We start from the raw sequence: 20,273 nt of genomic DNA on the forward strand, positions 1-20,273 counted from the left end.
ATTCTTGAGAGAGATATACGGCGATGAATTCCGTTGTATTTTTAACTCCGTTTTAAAGAATCCGTTTCTAAAATACTTTTAGGCAGATTCGAAGCACGATGAGATATACTGTGATTAAAAATACAGCGACAACAGTCGGAATTCGGAATTCTCTCTCTTTCTCTCTCGCGAAATGTCTTGGCCTCGCACCGAGCCAGCGCCTTCTCGCGAGAGATATATTTCTCTCCCGTGTACTGATAGAAACAGTCACGGCGAGGATATTACGTATCACAACAATGCGCGGGCTGGCGCGTAAAAACACGGTGTTTTCGACAAAGCTAGAAAGAGAGAGAGAGAGAAAGAGAGAGCAGTCGGGAATTGCGGGTCGAGTCCGGCGATGGCTCGGGAGGAGTCGCGCGAATAAAAGGGAAATGTATGGAAGGAAAGATCTAATTTGTTCCTGTCGGGTCCGCTTTCGGATGCGTAGGTGGTGGTTCCTGAGGGAAGAGGCAGAGACGTGGTTTCGGGGGGCGGGAGGGGGAGAGGGTGGGACGGAATTAATATTCATAAGCGTCCAGAGAGGTCTCGAGGGCGGGGTCAACTTACATGTATCTTTCGCTACTGACCCGAGCCACTGGCGCGATAACGGTCGGGAATTAAAATACTGCCCGCAGGTTTTAACCCTTCTTCGTCGTTCGGGGGAGGGGGAGTACGCGGCGTACGCGGACGTGGCCGATGTCCCCGCGACCCTTGATGGTGCCGGCGATGGTAGAGACGGGCGATGTTTCCGCTCGGAGATCCTTAAAACTTCGGATGTAACGTCCGCGCAATCTTTTGCGGGATCTACTTGCTATTGTCCCATGAAATGTAAATCTGGATTAAAGGGCGCCGTTAGGCGGAGAAGGAGGAAAAGCAGGACCAACCGTGATCCTCCGCGCAAATTCGTCCTGAGAATTCGTAACGCGCGGATGAGCACGGGCGTCTTCTTTTGGACGCTCACGTGCTCAAAATGCATCGCCTGCGCAAAACGTAGCAACTTATCCGCGCTGATCTAAACTAGTTCTGATATTGTTAAATTTTAATTCCATATATATATATAATATATATATATATATATAAAACATTCTAGAAAATTAATTTTCAAGATTCTAGCTAGCAAATTCCGCAGACATATGTCTTTAAGAAGCTTTTTAAAAAGAGTCTAAAATATTGACCAAAATTTGTCCAAAAATATTGACAAAACATTAATTGATCGAAATTATCTTTAAAGTTTCTATTTGTTTCCATTCCAGAATTTTTATATAAATTCGTTTGACAATAATTTATGAGACAAGCAGGTTACAACAAATTAATTTATCTCTACTATTTAACAAATGATCTTACCTTCTCTTGATCGTGGGTATATTATTTCAGATCGGTGAGTATTATTCCCGCGCGTTAAAAAGGTGTCGAGTCGTATGTTACTTGCGGGAGTTTACCCGTCGAATGTCATTAGCCGAGGTGACTCATTGGGCGCAAAGTGACACAGCAGCGCTAAGGACGTCTCGAAGACGGGAATTGGGGGCTGGGGGCTGGATGAGCCAGCGCTTCCTGCACGGTACACAATTAGTCCTCGGGTATTAATCCTGCCCGCTGGCCGTTACCCGACAGGATATTATGCCGCTGGAGGCGGCGAACAATGCGGATTATACGGGGAAAACGCTTCGATAGCGTTTCTAATACAGAATCCACGTGGGCGGGCGATGGTGGTGGTGATGGTGGTACACCACCACCAGGCAGTCCCCCCCTCCCCTCCTCACCGGTCGGCGGCAAGCGAGTATACGCCGTAAACGTTAGCCCACGGACCGACTTAACTTGGCTGGCAATAATAAAATGATATAGGAGGCGAAATATGCATTTAAATTATCGCCCCGCGATAATAATTTGCATACCGCCGCGCGGCGCCTCTCCGCCACTTCGATGGGCCCCCCGGTTCGCTTAGTTTAGCCCCGTTTAATTTAAATAATACTTCTCGGCGCGGGGGAAGCCGAGGCCGAGGCAAGATATACATAAAATCGCCATAACATTATAAATTATAACTGATACGGCTTATATCGCGAGAGCGAGAGCTCTCCTCTTTCTCATCCTCTCCCCCACCTCTTCCTCCTCTCTTTCACGCTTTCTATCTTCTCTTCCGTCGTCGTCGTCGTCGTCGTCGTCGTCGCCACGCGGAGATGCGTATTCGGACGATTACGGATTACCTAAAGGGCTCCTCGCCTGATTAAGGTGCGCCAAATGAGGCCCCTCGATCTCCGAACCATTAATTTCGAATCGCGGGAGCGGAAGGAGACCGAAAGTTAACCCCCGGGACGAAGGGTTGACTCTCTCGCGGTGGATGATCGCAGAGCGATTTTTGCAGGCAGTGAAATACGTTTTAATTTAAATAAACGGTAAGTTTCGTTACTTACATATAAGTGAGTTCCTGCAACTCGCGAACGGCAAGTCCAATAGCTTAATTCTTAACGTAGAAAGATCCATAATAATAAAATGTTCGCGTCTATCACTCTCATTAGCCTAATAACGAGCGAAAGAATTAATAATCCGCCAGCGGATCGAAGAAACTCGAATTCTATGATAATCAAATGGCGGTCATCGCAGTCGGGCGATATGAATTCCTCCCTTCCGTCCCGTCGACGATTCCACGCTCGCAATTGCCGCCATCAATTCTATTCGCACGTATGCACGAGCAAAACGTGCCGCTGTGCCTCTCAAGGCTTTACGTTATTATTTTATTAAGTCGTAATATAGAGAGACGACCGGGGTGTTTGAACGCTCGCACGGCGCGACGACAGTTATGTACAGGGTGCCGCGAAAATCGGTGTGAGGAATCTGAATTGAAAAGAGTGCGAGAGAGTTTTTTCTATTTTCAGAATATCTATAACTTTAGATCTGTAAGTTTTGATCGAAGATCGAAATTTTAAACTCGAACTTCCTCTCTCAGCTTACATTAACTGACGTGAGCCGTCGTTCGGATGCTGGAATAAGAATTCTATCGACGGAAAATTTTTATTGTAGCGTTAATTATCAAGATGTATAATATTAGTAATTGAGATGTGCGTTGCGAATATTCAATTAAATGTCGCGAAAAGATTTCCGCGACACCCCTTATACGTGTACGCACTCCGGTGGGTTTTCTCATACGTTGGGTGGCTTTGTGCTATCCGTGCCGGGCAACGCTACCCATCGTCGTGCCAGCCAGGCCACGCAATTCCGCAAAGTATGCAGATCTAAGAATTTAAATGGCCGCCCTATACCGCCCGTAAAATGGCGGACAATCGCGCTCGTAAACCACTATATTAAAATTCTATATCGTCCCCTGTGTAGCCGTCACCTTCCGCTCCCCCTCCCCCACCCCCTTCCTTTCCCGTTCCTCCCCCAACCGCCGTTATCTCTTGTCTCGTTCTCCGCGCTTTTCCCATTCTGCACCGAGGGTCCAGGCGGTATCCTCCCGCGTCCACCTACCGATCCTTACATTGTACGGAGTTCGCGGGGCTATTCGCTGGACACAAACGTTCGCGTTTATGTGCGTACCGCGGTCATGCGTGCGGACATTGGCGCCTCGTGGCCGAAGTATAAAATGAGCGAGCGCATTTACTTGCGGAAATGAGCCGGAAAAGCAACGGACCTCGCGTCACGTGGTAGGGCATAGAAGACTGCAGTAAGATCCACCCAGTCGTTCGGGATGATTAAGTGGCTCTGCACTCCATTCGCGTAAAAATATAAGAAATAAATTTATCTTTGACAGAGTTTTAATCCCTTATTTAATCCATCCGACCATCGTCATTTTCGTTTTTATATACAGTGGATAATGTAAAAAATTCTAAGGAGTGATTTCTCACACAAATAAGAAAATTATTTAATTATATGCTCGAAACAGTTTAATATTAAGTTTAGTTTCAAAGATACAGAACGTCAACAGTTGAAGGAAAAATTTTTTTTTCTTTTTTTTTTTTCAAAAATTTCGAAAATGATTCGGATTATTTTGATAAAATTTTGTGTATTTTTCAAGTTTTATCAATTCAACCCGAATGGTTTTCGAAATTTTTGGAAAAACGAAATTAATTTTTCAACGGTTGAAGGAAAAATTTCGCTTTTTCCACAAATTTCGAAGACCACTTGAGTTATTTTGTCTATTTAAGCGAATTGTAATAAAGTATGTTTAATGTCACATAATTGGGAATTTTCCAAACTCACTGAATATTAAACTGTTTAACGCGATTGTTGATATTAGCGTACACAATAAAAATCGATATTTTTACAAATGGTCGTCACAACCTACGCCCGGAATACTCGCTCGGTTGCATTCGCGTTTATGTGCATGTCGCGGTCATGCATGCGGACATTGGCGCCTCGGTTCTTGGACGTCCGGCTGGAGGGCATACGCCCAAGTACATGCATATAAAGTATGCATATCCTCACTTCAGAAAATACGGGTATATCAACCGCGGAGGCGCCGGTGGTCGACCGCAACGAAATGTCGAAAGGAATTTTACTTCGCCGAAGTATTGCACGAGGTGGCACGAGAGCGCGACTTCCTCCGCATAAGAATTGCATTCGACGAACGCACAAAAACAATCCGGACGAAACTAATCCTTATAAACACACGAAAGAGAATTTTAGTATTCTTTTAGTACCGTGGAAAATAATCCACGAAAACTTTGTCCCTTCCCCTTCCGCCTTACGTGGACTCCACTTGGTACTAACTTTTGATACTTCGATTTAAACAACCGAGTCGAGAAGGATTAATGGGAATGATAGGACAAAACCGGTCGATCGTATCGAGTCAGTCGACGAATGCGAAAGATAACATTTCAAAAGGGACGGCCACGACACGTACGGGCGTGCGTAATCGCAGGAGGAATGGACGTGCCCCCGTGATATCGGCGAATTCTTTCACGAGGCGGGAAGGGTGCCGGAAGTGCGGCGAGGGCGAGGAGAAAGCGGGAGCAAGTAACCGTAATGGCAATTACGGTTCGCGCATATCGCTGATTCACGTGTGTCTCACGTGTGTACGCAACGAGCGAGAGCGTACGCAATAAGTTAATCGCGTTAGCGGCTCGCTTGATTAAACGAGCGATCAGCCTGATGGCTGTCCGCCGCTGGGTGCGGCGCGGTCGGGCATTAATACAAAACTCGATTGTCATTCGTCGCCTGACCCCGCTGCCCCCTGATTACGTCGATTCATTAACCGTGGCCGCTCTGCCGTGGCGGTGGCGGAGCGTTTGTTCCCCGGGCCGCGGCCCCGAAAATCAACTGACCTTTATCAATGTCCCGTCGTAGGACCGAAATTGTCCGCACGCGATAAAACGTAGTAAATGATGTTGCGCGATCGATACACGGAGAGCTAAGTATAGGAAAAAGCGACGCGTTTATTATGCGACGTGCGAACAATTCACTACCCAATATGGAGAAAACTGAATTATTCGTCGCTATTGATGCGATTGTATCCGACGATCTTATCTTTGTGTCTGATGTGTTTCTTTCTGACTACAAATATCTGGCAATGCATATTTCAAAAATAATTGTTTATATGTACACATGTAATATATTGTTTAAAATGTATGATAAAAATTATAGTTATTTAATTTGAAAATCTTTAATAGTAGAAAAAATTGATACGTATATACTCATATCTCATCCGCGTTTGCTTTCCGAAACGCTGCTCACGAGACTCGATTAATAATCGTCGATTGATCCCGCGTTCGCTGAGACTGACACGACAAAGAGGCAACGAAACGAGACGGGTTTCGACGTCGACGAATGACGCCTTCGCGCATTTAAAAGTTTTCTCCTCGTTAAGACGTATTCCTCGGGGTCGTCGCCGGCAGAACCTAACGAGAGAGTGCCATGTTCCGCACTGTTGTTTCTTTCTTCTCCCCCCCCTCCTCCTCCCTCTCTCTCTCTCTCTCGCTCTTCCACTGTTAGAAACACATTTATTAACGGCAGCTCGGCTCATCCCGCCGCTAAGTACCGGTAAGAGAGTACCCTCCCTGTTGCTTTTCCTCTTACCGAGAGCCTTCATTCACTTTAGGTAGCTGTCTGCCGTCCCGTTCGAGGGCGAAGAAAGAAAAAAAAAGACGTTACATTGTCGACGCCTTATTAATCCGAAGACGAGGGTGAGAGGGCGAGGGCGGTGCAAGCTTCGGCGAGGTGTCGCGGGGAGAGGTTGGGTCCTTTGAAGAAATTAAAAGAACAGAGGGTATAATGTGAACACATCCATTCCCTGGTCCCCGTCGTGTGCCTCTTCGCCGTTCCCCTCACCCTTCGCTTCCCTCCGTCTCTTTCTCTTTCTACATCTCTCCTTTTTTTTCTTCCTTTTCTCGCTCTTTCTCTGCCCTGCGAGAACGGGGACCCATTAACATCGCCGTTGCGCGAACTCTCGCTAAGCACCAGTCAGATAGACATCTCGAGTCTTGTCACGGTTTCTTAAAATCCGACTTATATCCCGAGCTAGCTTCCCTCCTTGACTTATTCTCTAAACGTTTTCCCTCGCCTTCTCGAGACCCTTCCACCTTTTCCGCATTTTTTAATCCGCCGTAAGATGAAACGAGGAATCATTCGCTTGACGAGGGGTCAAGCGATAGAATTTTTATCCAGTGAATAATGGTAATTTTACTTGGTGACATAAACACGCGTCTACAGTCAACGTCACGCATATCACGTAGTCACGCGAATTGATAAAAGCGTAATGTACTGCCATGTCGTTATCATCGTCGTGAAATATATTATTTTATAGAATACGCGCCCACAACTTTGAAGACATATATCCGCGGACGTCGTCGTCAGGCTCGAGTGGCACGCACACCCCCGCATTTGTATCAATTCACATTCGGTAATACGCGCGTCACGGCGAACCCGAAAAGAGAAGTACAGCCATTCCGCGCGAAGAGCGGTCGTCATAATGTAAGGCATCTGCGTAAGGATGGCAAACGAGGACGTTAGCCGAATAATGCAAAGCAAACCCGAGCTGAGATATAGTCCGGCATTTGTTCATATTAAGGCGCTGTCAGAGCGCTCGCAATGCTCGCACACGTCGGGGTCAACCCTTCCCCCTTCTATACGCGACATTTCGGCCGCGTGCCCGCGTGTGTTTTGAAATTATATAGCGCGAGAACGCCCGACGTCGTTAGTCAACTCGCGCCGCATCTCGCTGTTAACTATGTGTATCTTGAGCACCCGTTACATCGCCATTTGTCAGGTCCGCTTCGCCGCTATACGCGCGCAATTTCGCGCGTTAAGTCGCGCGCACCCAGCGCGATATTTCGGCCGGCTGTGACAACCCACGTCCGGGATTTGTCTTGGACCGATGTTTGTTCTGTCGAGTAAACAACGACTAAACGTTACAATGCGAATGGAATACATCGCCAAAGATCGCGTTACGCCTTTCCAAGCGTTAGCCGAAATATTCGCGCGTCGACTTAAATAGATACATTTGTATGATAATTTCGCAATGTTGCACGATGATTTCGTGCAGCATTTTACCAATAGATACATTTTACCGAGAAATAATACGTATATATATATAAAGATCCTCGCGCGAGAATCGACGGTCGTCGCAAGTGCAGTCTGAAAATGTCCTTGGTCCTGAGACATTCAATTCGACGAAAAGCGAAATTCAGACTCGTCGTCTGGCAGGCAGACTTTGATCATAAGTGACACGCGCGACTTTACGGTAAACCTAAGTTCTAAACTAATAAGGCAACACCACGGTGGCACGATCGGGCGGAGACGAGAGGAAGGGAAAGGGAGAGCGGAGGTAGAAAGACGGCGATGGAAGCAGAAGGGTCCAAGTTTCATGGAGCTGCGAACCGGGTCACCGATTACGACGTTGATCGTCTACGGGAGACAACCAAATTGGATAAGTTGAAGGAGCTGAATCTTCTTCGTTTTCCGGATCCCTATTAAGCTCGCGAAGATTTTATTCCAAATGTATATTTTTTACTTCTATGTGTCTATGCCAATTACATAACATTTGTATCGAATACATATTTATTTCTATGCGTACAAACTTCACATACATTTTGCAATTTTTAAAAAATTAATATAACACTTTTATATACCATATGTATCTTAGTTCGGAACACGTCTGTATTGGATATTTATCGAACTCTTAGAATCAAACGTTATTCAAAAACTTTATTTTAGCTTATTTTATCTTTTTCAGTTTATATTTTCATTGCCGCATTCCCGATGTTTCTTCATTCGCTAAAAATATATGTCACATCCAAGACCGATGTTACGAAAAAAAAAGAATTATCGCTGATAGAGCACCACATTCGTTTGCCAGTTCGGGTTTTCGCGGCCGAAAGAGAACGAAGAGCGCGCGCTAGGTGGCTGGCGTCGGGTGTAAATTTGCATTGAACGAAATGAGGCGCTATGGGGCATTCCAGTCCGAAGTTAATAGCTTCCCAACGATTAACTGTATCCCTCCACCCACGTACCATCCATACCCTACCCTCTTCGCCCTGTCTCTCTCTTTCTCTCTCTGCCTCTCTTCGCCGTTTATCGTTTGCCCTCTCGCAACCCTCGTCTTCTTTCTCTCTCGTTCTCCATGCACACACACATATCGTCCTTCTTGCTTCTCGTCGCACGCGCCACGTCCCAGCTACCTATATCGTCCCTCCTAATAATGTATGTTCCAAAGGTCGCGAAATAACTGACTTCGACGGACGATGAATATCGCGCGCGAGCGTCGTCGGCCGATCAAGTGAATCGTAAATCAGCCAGGAAAAAAAACGCGTGATTGTGCACGACCGATGCTTTACAAGGAGCAGCTCGTTCATTTGTTTTTTTTTTTTTTATCAGAACGATTGTGGCTTTTGCCTGCCTGGCGGATCATCAATGGCACGCGGGGCTTGGAAAAGGGCAATGCCACTGCGGCAGGCAATAGTTTCCAGGCGCGTGAAGGCGCCACGGGGGTTATAGGGCATAATTTAGTGGACAGTTTGATATACAAACAATCTTTAATGAAATTCTTGGTGTTCATTAATAACGCATTACAGCCTCGCGCGCCGGTGTGTCGGCATCGGTACCCGGGAATCCCGCGCTGCCTCTCCCTCCCTCCCCTGCCCATGCTCTTCACCATCCCTTTTATACCCTTCCATTTTCCTGCTCATACTCCGGTGCTGCCGTCGCTTTCGCGCGTACCATCGTCCGACACCCTTTATCGCCCTGGCTTTCAACCAACCCTTACCCCTCGCCGCTACCGGAATGCCCTGGATGAGCCGGCCGCGCGAATATGCTTTCGCGCTGTCGCAATGACAATTTGATTTTCTGTCGATTGTACAAATATAATTCCTTTGCTTATTTCAGAAGGAAAAAGATTTAATTGAATTTATACTATAATATATTAATTGTACCATTTTGTAAGTACTTCATTCTCGATACGAACTATATACTTCATTCTCGTATCGAGAATTAAGTATATAGTTATTGAATAATCTTTAATAAGTGTAAAAGAAATAAAATTTTGTTAAAATGTATTTTTGCATTAACATATCTTTTAGAATATTATTAAAATATTTCTTACTTCGAAAATTCACGTCATACCTCGCGCAAATTTATTTCATTCGCTCCGTCTGCACGTTTATTCGCGAGGCCACGTCGAAGAGACACGATACCCGATATATCGAGACGAAGAAGTCTCCCCCATCGGAGAAACCCGGGGAATAACCAGCCTCTGGGAAAAAAAGTAATTGCCCCTTGATACAAGCCGATACCCCACCTGCGGGGATGCCGCCTCGTAATGATGTTCGCGTTGGCGAACTTAGTTCGAAATTAAATATCGGGGCAAGGAGGTGGAACGGCCGGGGGTGGCGGAGGAGAACGTCGAAGAGGTATCAGGAGGTTGCGAAGGGGGAAGGAAAGAAGCGGGCGACGTTGCGCACCTGCCCTTTTCCCGGGACGGCACGATAAAAATCAAACTGGAAAACAAACGAGGAGCGGGATCGTATTATAAAGTTTTTAATCGATAGACGATGCGCGTCTCGGGAGGCGGGAAAGAGGCAATGGGACGGGGTAGGTATCTCGCGGGTAGATAGGTAGACAGACTGGAGGGAGGGGTGGAAAAAAAGGAATGGCAGGAAGGGTCCAAAGAGAAAACGACGTGATCGGGCGAGGAATCCTGCGGCGTGCTTACTGGCTCGTGTAATAATGAATTTATACCTCGCGCAAGAGCGCTTTCGGGATCGGCGACATACCACTTTTCTTTCTCGCTTCGCCTGCCTTCTTAGAATTTTAATTAATGAAAACGCGCGGTCCCGGCTGATGAGATCTTTGCTCGGAGGCTCTTTTATCTTACGGATGCACAAATACGTATCCGTGTTACTGTTACGAAGAAACGAGATGCAATTCTAGCTGCGACGAAATATCCTGTTAATCTATCTGTGTACCTTCCTTGTGTTTGTATTTTTATTAAAAGTAACTTTTTCGTCTCATAACATCGCGTCTTTATAGGCAAATAAAATTTTAAATCAGAATTTTAATCTCAATTCTTTATATCATTAGCAAAATTGTAATCTGATACTGTTGTTATCAAAATAATATTCACGATTACTAAAAATATTTACTTTTTATTCTTTATAGACGCTACGACCAACGGATCCGCCGATATTTGAGGTCACGAATGTACTGATAAACGAGACTGCAACGCAATTGGCGCTATGGGGCAAACTGGGCATTGCTCTTATGGAATTACCGAAGCGATGGGGCAAGGACGCCGTTTACGAAGGCGGTAAAGAAGAGATTCTTTGCACGTGAGTACACATTAATCTTGGAAATCTCTACATTGCGTCTACAAAAATTGCGCTTAATTGTTATGTAAATAATAAAAAAAACCTATTTAAAAAAATCTAATTAATTTAGAAAAAAATAATACGGACAATTATATCGCAATAAGACAGCTGCGTGAGTGAACGCGTGTGAGCAGCGATTTGTTCTAAACAATCTGAACTAATCACATGTATATCTTGAAATCTTTTAAAAGAAAATTTGTAAAGCGTACAGTTAAAATGTATTAGTATTTGTTAACGATTTCCCCAAGTATTCACGGGAGTGTGACAGAATAAATTAAATTAGCGACACGGGAGCGGCCAATGTCGGGACGATCGGTATCTCATTGGTGCCCCTGCCGAACCTGCACGCTGGCTGGAAAGAAACGCGAACCAAGAAGGTCTCCGACTCGTAAAAAAAACGGAGATAAGGTTAGCGGCGGATAATAAATCGCGCTATCTGCCTTTCCTCCCCGCGCCGTCGCCGCGTCTCCCGGTAGGCGTCCTAATATCCTGTAATTAAGAGGGTGTTACGGTGACGCCCGGGGAACCCCTTCGGCCTCCCTCTTATGGAATTAAGGTGGCTTTACTCGGTTAGTTTTCAAAAGTTCCGGGGGGCCGGGAAGCACCGCTGAATACTAACCGCCTCATCAACGACACATGCCACCCGAGACTACTGTCTCGCGTAACATTACCCCGGTAGTGTGTGCCGCCACCGTCACCCGGCCCCCCGCTCCCGTTTGCGCCCCCTCCGACCCCCGGCCGTAATCTTTCGGGCGATTAGAACGTCGCGCAATTACCGGCGCCGTTGGAGATTACGCTCGCTGGCGCATCGCCGGATCGCAGTGCAGTCGATCGTGGTTGATCAGCCCAAACATCGTTCGCGTATCCGTCTCGTATCCATTCTGTAATATCACGTTAATACCTTTATTCGACAGCGATTATAGAATCACAATCTCGTGTAATATTTTCTTAGAGTTCAGGAGAGCTGAATGATTTAAAAGTGTATCTAACTAAAATGACATTTACACGCATGCTGATGTTTATAAACAAAATTTTATGGAATTTTTTAAAGTAATACGAAACTCACAAAATATATTTCAGCCCGGGGATAATGTTGGCTATCGCGTGAATCTAAAAACTCGCCTCTGAATTAAGCGGTAATTAATAGCGAAATACGATGACTCTTAATCCGCCGGCGGTATAAACGCGAAAAGGGGTAACCGGCTCGTTTTAAGTCGTCCCACGCATTATAATTTCATAATAAGCTGAATTCAGAATAAATGCAGGTACCTTCCCCGACTTCCTGCTAATTCGTAATTCTGAACTTTTTCCGGAAGCGAACGAACCGCTTATTTCTCGAGAGGGAAAGGGAAAGCGAGGGCAACGGGCGAAAGAGAAGAGGGAGCGGGAGAAAGAGGAAAGCAAGGCAGAGAAAGAGAGAAAGGAGAGGAACAACCGCTGCTAAACAAACCGGCCAGATTAAGAGCGGCAGTTTGCGCTAAAGTTTTTTCGCCGTTTCACTTAGGCGATTTCGCCCGACCTGCCCGGGTTCGAGCGAATTTATTAAGAACGCACGCAGAGCGCATTATGCGCGCATACCGCGCGAAAGATCGCGCGCGCGCGCGCGCATACGCGGAGCAGTTTCTGAGTGAGTCGCGGCCATTAGAACGAATCTCGGGGATTTAATGTCTGCCACCTTCCAGGCCGGCTTAAATAAGGCTAAATGAAGTTTATGCGTTATTGCCGGCGAAACTTCCGGTAGACCCGGCGGCGTGGCCCCGCCAATGGCCTGGAGTTCCGAACACGTTATCATCGCGCGATTTCAAACGACTGCATCATACGCGATAGGAATCAGACCCCGATTCAAGAGAACATCCCCCACGTTAGAGAAAGCCAAAGATTATCTTAGCCACAGGGAGATCGTTACTGTTCTATTTTCAAAAATTCATTATTCGTATTATGTTGAGAGTACATAATTTACAAGATTTTTAGCTCTTACGTGACATTGCAGTTACTTATGTAATTTTGTTTCGTATTTATGCATTAAAAAGTATTTGATTCTATAATCGTGTCAGCTAGAGTTAGAAAACTATTATCGCTACATGAACTAGGTCAATGTCCACTAATTATAACAAGTATAGTACCGTTCCGCGAATAGACAGACACTTGTCCAGCCATAGCCAAGTCGCAGACTTTAGGTCGTTCCCATTCCATAACCTCGGAATAATTGAAGAAATTAAAAATGCAAAAGGCAACTTTCGATAGAACGTCCCCGTCGTCCTCGTCGTTCTCGTCCTGAAACCGAATAACAGGTCCCGCGGCTTGCGACGGCCAGCGGCGGAGCGCGGGGGAGGACGGGCTTCGGATTAAGCAAATGGCGGCAATAATAGTGATTATTCGGATTATGATATCAGAGCGCGAAGTGGGTTCGCCTGGACTTACTGGCAGCCACTAACTGCCGCGCCGCCAAATCCTGACTTCAAGACACCGGATTAAAACTATTACCACTTCGCGGCACCCCCTTCGGCCTCACTCCATTTCATTTCTAGCTCCTTTTTACCTTTCCCGACAAAACCCGCGCGTCTCTCTCACCTTTCGCGAGACTTTTTCGCCCTCCTCAGATGTTTTCCACTCATCCCTGAGGATCAAGAATCTGGCAGTTTCGTTTTGCATCGAGAGGAAAGATGCGCAAACGTTTACGCTAATGTAGTTTTTGTTTTATCGTATTAACGACGGAAATTCTTTGGTTTGTGATCCACGTAAAGCGGATTCGCTCAGTTTCTATCAACAAGAATACAGAAAAGTATTTTCATAAATTTGTTCAATCAGCTGATTTTCCGACATATATTATTTTTTATTTAGCGAAAAGTCTAGATTAAACTGTAGCCTAAATCGTGAAATTTGCCAATTGTACACGGAGAGAATTTTTTTTTTATTTATCCTGCAAATCATGTTAATTATGGAACAATACAGTATTTAGGCGAATTTTACTATGCACTACAATAAATTTTAGTGTATTTTACTACTGTCAAATTTATTGTAGTGCACAGTAAAATTTTCCTGAATACTATATTGTCCCACAATTAACATGATTTGCAGAGTAAAAAAAAAATTCTCTCCGTGTATCGGTTGAAATACTATTTTATGAAGTATCAACATTTTGGAATATTCTGTATCTATAAATATGTAAGTCAACCCTAAATTGTGCAGCGCTTTTGATGTATTGTCTGACCATTCTAACTTTTTTACTCGGTCTGATACAACCAATAGTAATTTATCTATTGACATCTAACGTTTATGACGAAGACTTATCCTTTTATAATACGATTTAAAAATTCCGGCACACAAAAATAGATCAGTTTTCTTTCCATAATTAACATAATCTTGCACTGTGAATAAATTTCATTGTAAAATTCGAATGTGAATAATATATTTATTCTGTCGCAAGGTATCAAATTTCTTAAAAACCGTACTACTTTACGAGTGCATTAAACGTACTCACGAAGCAGTAAATAGCAACAGTTTAATCGCGACATAACGGTTTGCTCTCCTCCCCGAGGCAGCGGCGACACTCCCCGCGGATAATCGCTATAGGAAGTAAGTACAATTCCTACCGCATAATGCGGTCACGGTGTGGGTTGTGAGTAGCGCTACACCGTCGCGAGTCCCCGGTATTAATTCGACAACGAATTGCGAAAGCGACGCCATTCCGCGCGGCGCCGTAAGATCGTCGCCTCTTGGTTGGCTCGCGCGGCTAATTATTGTTTTAAGGATTACCGTTATGTGTTTATTATGCGGCCTGGAGGACCCTGTGCCCTGCCCTCCCCCCCCTCCCCCTCTCCCCGTCGCCCCTCACCTGCCTTAATATTCGGTAGATTTCAGCTTCTCCGCGCGCGCGGCAACGGCGGCGGGAGAAATCTACGCCGTTTCTTCCCACCCACTCGCGCGCGCCTGCCTTCCCTCCGCCGCGAAAAGTCAGCCTACGTTTATGAATAATTCTCACCTCTTATAGCCGCCCTCCTCACCTCGCCTGCCCTCCCCCCGACCTTTACCCAATCCACTCGCCGGCACCGCGAACGTCTCTCGCCGAACTACCCTCGGAGTGTTCGCCTCGTAAACCCCTAATGCCGGCTCTTCATCTGCGAGCTCCCAGATTCCGAGCTCCTGAGCGCGAAACAGGCGAATCGCCATAACGCCCGCGGCAAGAAGCGGAAAGTAGATAATGGACACGTGTAATTATACTACAAGCTTTCCCCGACTAATGACCTTATTAAAGAGCTCTCGTAGCAGATAAGATTACCGTCTTGCAGAAAAATGTGCGGCGTTGTTATCACGGATGCGGTTCGGGGTGAGGCGATAGTCATTTAGAATTTTTCCCGTTATCGAGTTTCAACGAAATCGCACAGTATATCTCATTGTCGATTAGCTAATGAGATAATGAAATACTCGAGTAATCATTCTTGCCGCTTCTAATCTGTCAGAACGTAAAAAGCGCGTTGGGGAAAAAAATTATCGTGCACGGCACGATGGAGCATCGACCGGCACGTTTATACTCGAGATTTATTGCCCCGATCATCTTTACGACACGTCGGCATTTAACAAGCGATAAAATCACAGGTCCCCGGCGATATCGCTCCGCGTACGCGCGCGCGATGAATTGGATTTATATATTTTTTTTTTTTAGATCGAACAAAAAATGCGGAATAACATTGCGTTCGGAGTGGAAGAAATATTTGTCTGGGCGTGATGCGCATGTAATGTTTATGGCGGCGAAAGAGCGTGAACGTGTACACGCCGGCGACGGTATTTTATATCTTCCACACATGACTACGCATTCCTCAAAATTTATATTAAAAACCATCGTATCGCGAGTCACTGTGTGTTTGCACGATGTAACTGCCAGATTGCGATTTTACCGCAGCCGAAAAATATTCAGTTTTACGCTGTACTTTGAACCGCCGACAATTATACTTATTTAAAAATTAAATATGATTGTTTTTGCATTAAACAAACTAAATATATGATATAATTTAAAGAAAATGGTATAAATATTTAAATGATAAGTGCTCAGGTCTAAATTAAATAGTCGATATGTCAGTAGGTGATCATTTAGGTCAGATCTAAATCTAAGTAGATAAACTACTTCATCGTGCCAGACCGGCTAAGTGAAAAAAAACTTCGTTGGTCAGACAGAGTGTTAAACGCGTTACAAAAATTGTAACTATAATATACAGAGTGTTTTAAGATATAGTATTTAAAAATTTAAGTGTGTTAAGAAGAATTACTCATGACATTACTTTTAATCAAATTATCCGCGGGCTGACCTACATTGAGTTCAAGCAAAGTGGCCGGCTGATTTAAGTTGTCGTAATCATAACCGTTTGAGCATCAGACGCGGTGAACGTCGAAAAAAAATCCACAATATTTGTTTAACGCGTGTATTCCGATGTTTATAACTGCTTCGGGTCCGAAAGACAAACAATAAAGAAGACAGATTTACGAGGCGTCATAAAGCTCGCGGGCTAATCTGTCACGCGTGCAAGCTCATTTATTTCCGAACGTGGAAATTCCGCGGGCGCGCAGCAGAAACGGTCAATCGGCGCCGCCGGAGGGAGGGAAGTTCCTCGGAGCATATGTTGAACGTGCTACGGAATATTTCACCCACGGGCTGAATCTCACTCCCTCGCCTCCTGCGCCCCCTCCCCGTTCACGCAAACGCGCCAGAGGATCGCTCTCCTATCTGACCCGGGCCGCTGGCCCGCGGGAGGGGGAAGCGGCCACGCGCGTTTATTTAAAAAATGATTTAACCTAATGGTTTTACGTATGTAATCCCGATATAAACCCGAGGCTAATCTCGGGCGACCACACGCGGTGTTATGCACACACACATACACGTACGCGACTCGCATGATCATGTGGAGAGAGAGAAAGAGAGAGAACGAGAGAGCCGTGTCTCCAAACATACGACATCTACGTCCTCCGTGCATCCCCACTTCGAATCTATCTTTGTTTTTTTTTTACTTTTTTTCGATGAGCAAGCACTAACGAAAATCACCGGCTCGCTGGCAGCAGCAGAGCACGGTTGTTCACGGCAGTGAGCGAGGGATCGCAGAGGGAGGGGACGGGAGAGGATTGTTTGCGGAGGCCGAGCATAGGGTCGCGCTTGTATTCGCACGCGGGGATGATTTAGATGGTCCCCGATGATATCCGCGCCTTTTGAAAAATGTCGGCACACCGAGGAAAAAGCGTATAAGCCGTTTTACGGTTTACGTGTGTCGCGCTTTATCAGGCCGCCGCGGCCTGAAACTTTATTGCCGGCCGAACGATATTTCTCGTCGAATCAGCGTTAACGAAAGAGTTGAATTATGAGAGGTTGCGCGGAATTAAAAAGCCCGCAGCGTCACGCTTATATATAATCGGACGGTATTTGTTCGCGATAGGAATGAAAATTTTCGTTTATCCGCCCCGCGCCGTCTTTACATACTTCACCGCAGAAATACTTCCCTCTACATAGGACATCAATGCATTTTTATCGAAGAATTAATAATCGAAGGTACGCACATACAGATCGTCAACATTGTCTAATCTCGCTATTAATTTTTAAATAATTGAAAATATCACACTTAACGAGTACATTAAAAAACACTAGTCTCAAATTGCAAATCTTGATGAAACTATAATTCTCGCAAATATTCTACATCGACAATTATAGAATAATCTGTTTTTTTTTTTTAAGAAATAATAAAAATCAAATTTAATTCATATTAGAAATTTCCCATAGACAATTTTTTTCTAACGAAATGGAAAACATCTCGTACGAGGGCATTCGATCACAATTTGTTCAATTATCCCGACACCAATTGTTCGCACACTTGGCGGACTTATGCATTCGTTTGCCAGCGTTCCTACTTTCGTCTAATCAAAGAATTCCGAGCGTCGCGCCGCAGCAGAGAATTTAAATACGCGAGACGTGTTTCAGCCGCCATCATCGTCGTCGTCGTCGTCGTCGTCGTCGTTGGCTTCGTCGTCGTCGTCGTCGTCGTCGCCGTCGTCGTCGCATAACGAAATAAAAGCCGACGGCGAAAGAGAGAGAGAGAGAGACATCTGTCGGTTCTTTTAATTACAGCGGTACGTGTGCTAGCCACGGGCACGGTCCGGGGATGCTCGGGCACTCCTGTTCTCGCACTCCGCACTCCGGTATCCTTTGTTTGCCGTTTTCCGTCGTGGCCCCGTCGCTCACCTACGCCCGCGCTTCGTCCGTTTCCAGCGGCGCGGTTCATGTCCAGGGACACGCGTTCGCGTGACACAAAGTCGATATCACAATCTGATTCCTTCTCAGCCTTAGAAAAAATAAAGTATCTCGCCGCGAGAGCTTGTTAATCCATTATGCGCCGTGAAGTTTTATTTTAGATTAAATGTGAAATGGAAAATTCTAAGATTACATCGAAGATATAGAAGTGTAATTATTAAGGAAAAATATTTAGCGGGGCTAAATAATCTCGTCAAGTCCACGAAGGCATCTAACCCCCAATTTTTATTAAAAGAAATTGTATTGCATCTATATTTCTCTTTTTTTAAATATTAATTAATCAAACATCTAATATACAGAGCTTAATTGTTTGTAATAATTAAATTTTCTAAAGGTTTTTTAAAATTCTGTCTGCTGACATATATAGAATCTCCAGATCGATATTGAGTCATCCACTTATGTCACAACGACCAAACTTCTCCATGTAATTACTTCTTCACATGATGTACTCCCCCCCCTTTCTCTCTCTCTCTCTCTCTCTCTCTCTGTCTCGACTAACCGCTTTCAAACGATATTTACGACTCGCTCTTATTACACATTGCCTAATTATCTCGCGCCAAGTGCAATACGCTGGCGTGTGTACCACCATGAAATACTCAACGAGGCTCGACACCCTCGTCATCGGGGCGAATACGGCGCGCTACCTACGGGGGTAAGTGCCGAGCGAAGATCGAGAACCAGAACGTGTCAGGACAGGGGCAACCGGGAAGCCAACCGGGTACCAGGCCGTGAGCCGATGGCAGGAAGGCGATGGAGACGCGCGACGCTGCCTGGGCGCGCCGCGGCGTCGAGAATTAACGGGCTTAGTTGCCGACGCAGGTGTCGTCGGGAAGGCGAAGGCAAGCGAGAGTCGGGATGAATTACGACGGGAGCGTCAGCCAGCGCCAGGAGAACGTCGGTCGTTATATTTTGCGCAACATCCCGATTTTATGGGCCACCTCCCCTCCGCGCCCTCGGACGAGCGGGGGCGGTCTCCGTTCTTCCCCCTTCGGGACGGAGAGAACGCGAACTTCCGTAGTGTAACGCGGCTGCCGAGTACCGATGAGCGAAATAAGCCGTGCCTCGACTAGTGCAAGATTCAAGATCGTGGATCGATCGATTGATCATGACGCTGTGACTTTTGTCATATAGCATTAACGTCTAAAAGTGAAACATTAAACTATTAAATTAGCGTCATATTAATCAAATATTTTTTTATCACCTGTTAATTTATGGTACATTTAAATATTTTTAAAACGCAAGTTTTCATTCTAATCCGCGAGAATTTAATAAATTATCTACAGCGTTCTGGATATGTTCGACGCATTAATTCATTTTTATCTATCCAAAAAATGGCGAATAATCAATTTTACGGTAAACCATAATTGGAGCCACCACGCTGACGGTGTGGGTCGTCAGTTTCTCATCGAGCTCCTTTGATAGCGCGAGGTTGTAGGTATGTCCTTCGAGCTTGCGTCACAAGCAGGCGGGTTAACGAGTAATGTCTAATCTATGCATCCGCTTATCATAATGGCCCTCGTTATATCGTGAGCATGGCCCGGCAGGCCCGGAAGCTTCCGCCAACCCCCGCCGCCGACCAACCCCTCAGTCTTAGCCGCCCCCTCTTTCCTCACGCGCCGCGCTTCCGCGCGCGATGCCGTAATAAAAGTATTCCGAGTAACTGAACGATATTACGCCGTTACGGGCTCTGCTCGCCGGGCAGAATTAAGCGGTTGTAGGTTGTCCCCGCGGGGAGTTCGAAGCGTACAATCGCTATAAAGGGCGCACGCCAACGTAAAACGCCATGTGGCAGCCCGTTACGTCGACCCGTGCGATCAAAGATTACGGAACACCATCGAGATTCTGTCTAAACGAGATATAAATGGGTTAAAAATTGTCCCAGTGAAGCGCGACATAATTTGAGATGAAGAGGATTCACTCAAACGCAGAATTTACGTTTAATGCGATCTCACAATCAGTTGTTTTCTTTTCTCGTCTTTTCTGTTAATTGAACAAGATGGGAATTGATTTATTGGAGTTGTATATTTTTTTTCAATTGCCTGGAAGTTAATGTCAATGCGCAGTAAATATGTCATATGTCATATTCGTTAAGCGCAAATAGCTACGTCGAAAATTATTTAATTGTAAGCCAATATATATATATATATATATATATATATATATATATATATATA

At 45.4% G+C, this 20,273-nt stretch overlaps 1 protein-coding gene across 2 annotated transcripts in view; it reads left to right on the plus strand.

The window, feature by feature from the left end:
• Positions 1–20,273, plus strand: part of LOC105454347 (nuclear pore complex protein Nup88) — a 66,149-nt gene that overhangs the window by 37,158 nt on the left and 8,718 nt on the right. Inside the window, exons 1-2 of one of the 2 annotated variants that reach the window (XM_011696908.1) lie at positions 7,875–7,947; positions 10,603–10,772. In XM_011696908.1, coding sequence (XP_011695210.1) covers positions 10,705–10,772 — 68 coding nt within the window. In that variant the 5' untranslated portion in view covers positions 7,875–7,947; positions 10,603–10,704. Of the gene's footprint in view, positions 1–7,874; positions 7,948–10,602; positions 10,773–20,273 lie in introns of those variants that run through there. The other variant, XM_011696907.1, reaches the window with a different exon arrangement.

Source organism: Wasmannia auropunctata, unplaced genomic scaffold (genome assembly GCF_000956235.1).
Source record: "Wasmannia auropunctata unplaced genomic scaffold, wasmannia.A_1.0 LD335986.1, whole genome shotgun sequence".
Classification (NCBI taxonomy): domain Eukaryota; kingdom Metazoa; phylum Arthropoda; class Insecta; order Hymenoptera; family Formicidae; genus Wasmannia; species Wasmannia auropunctata.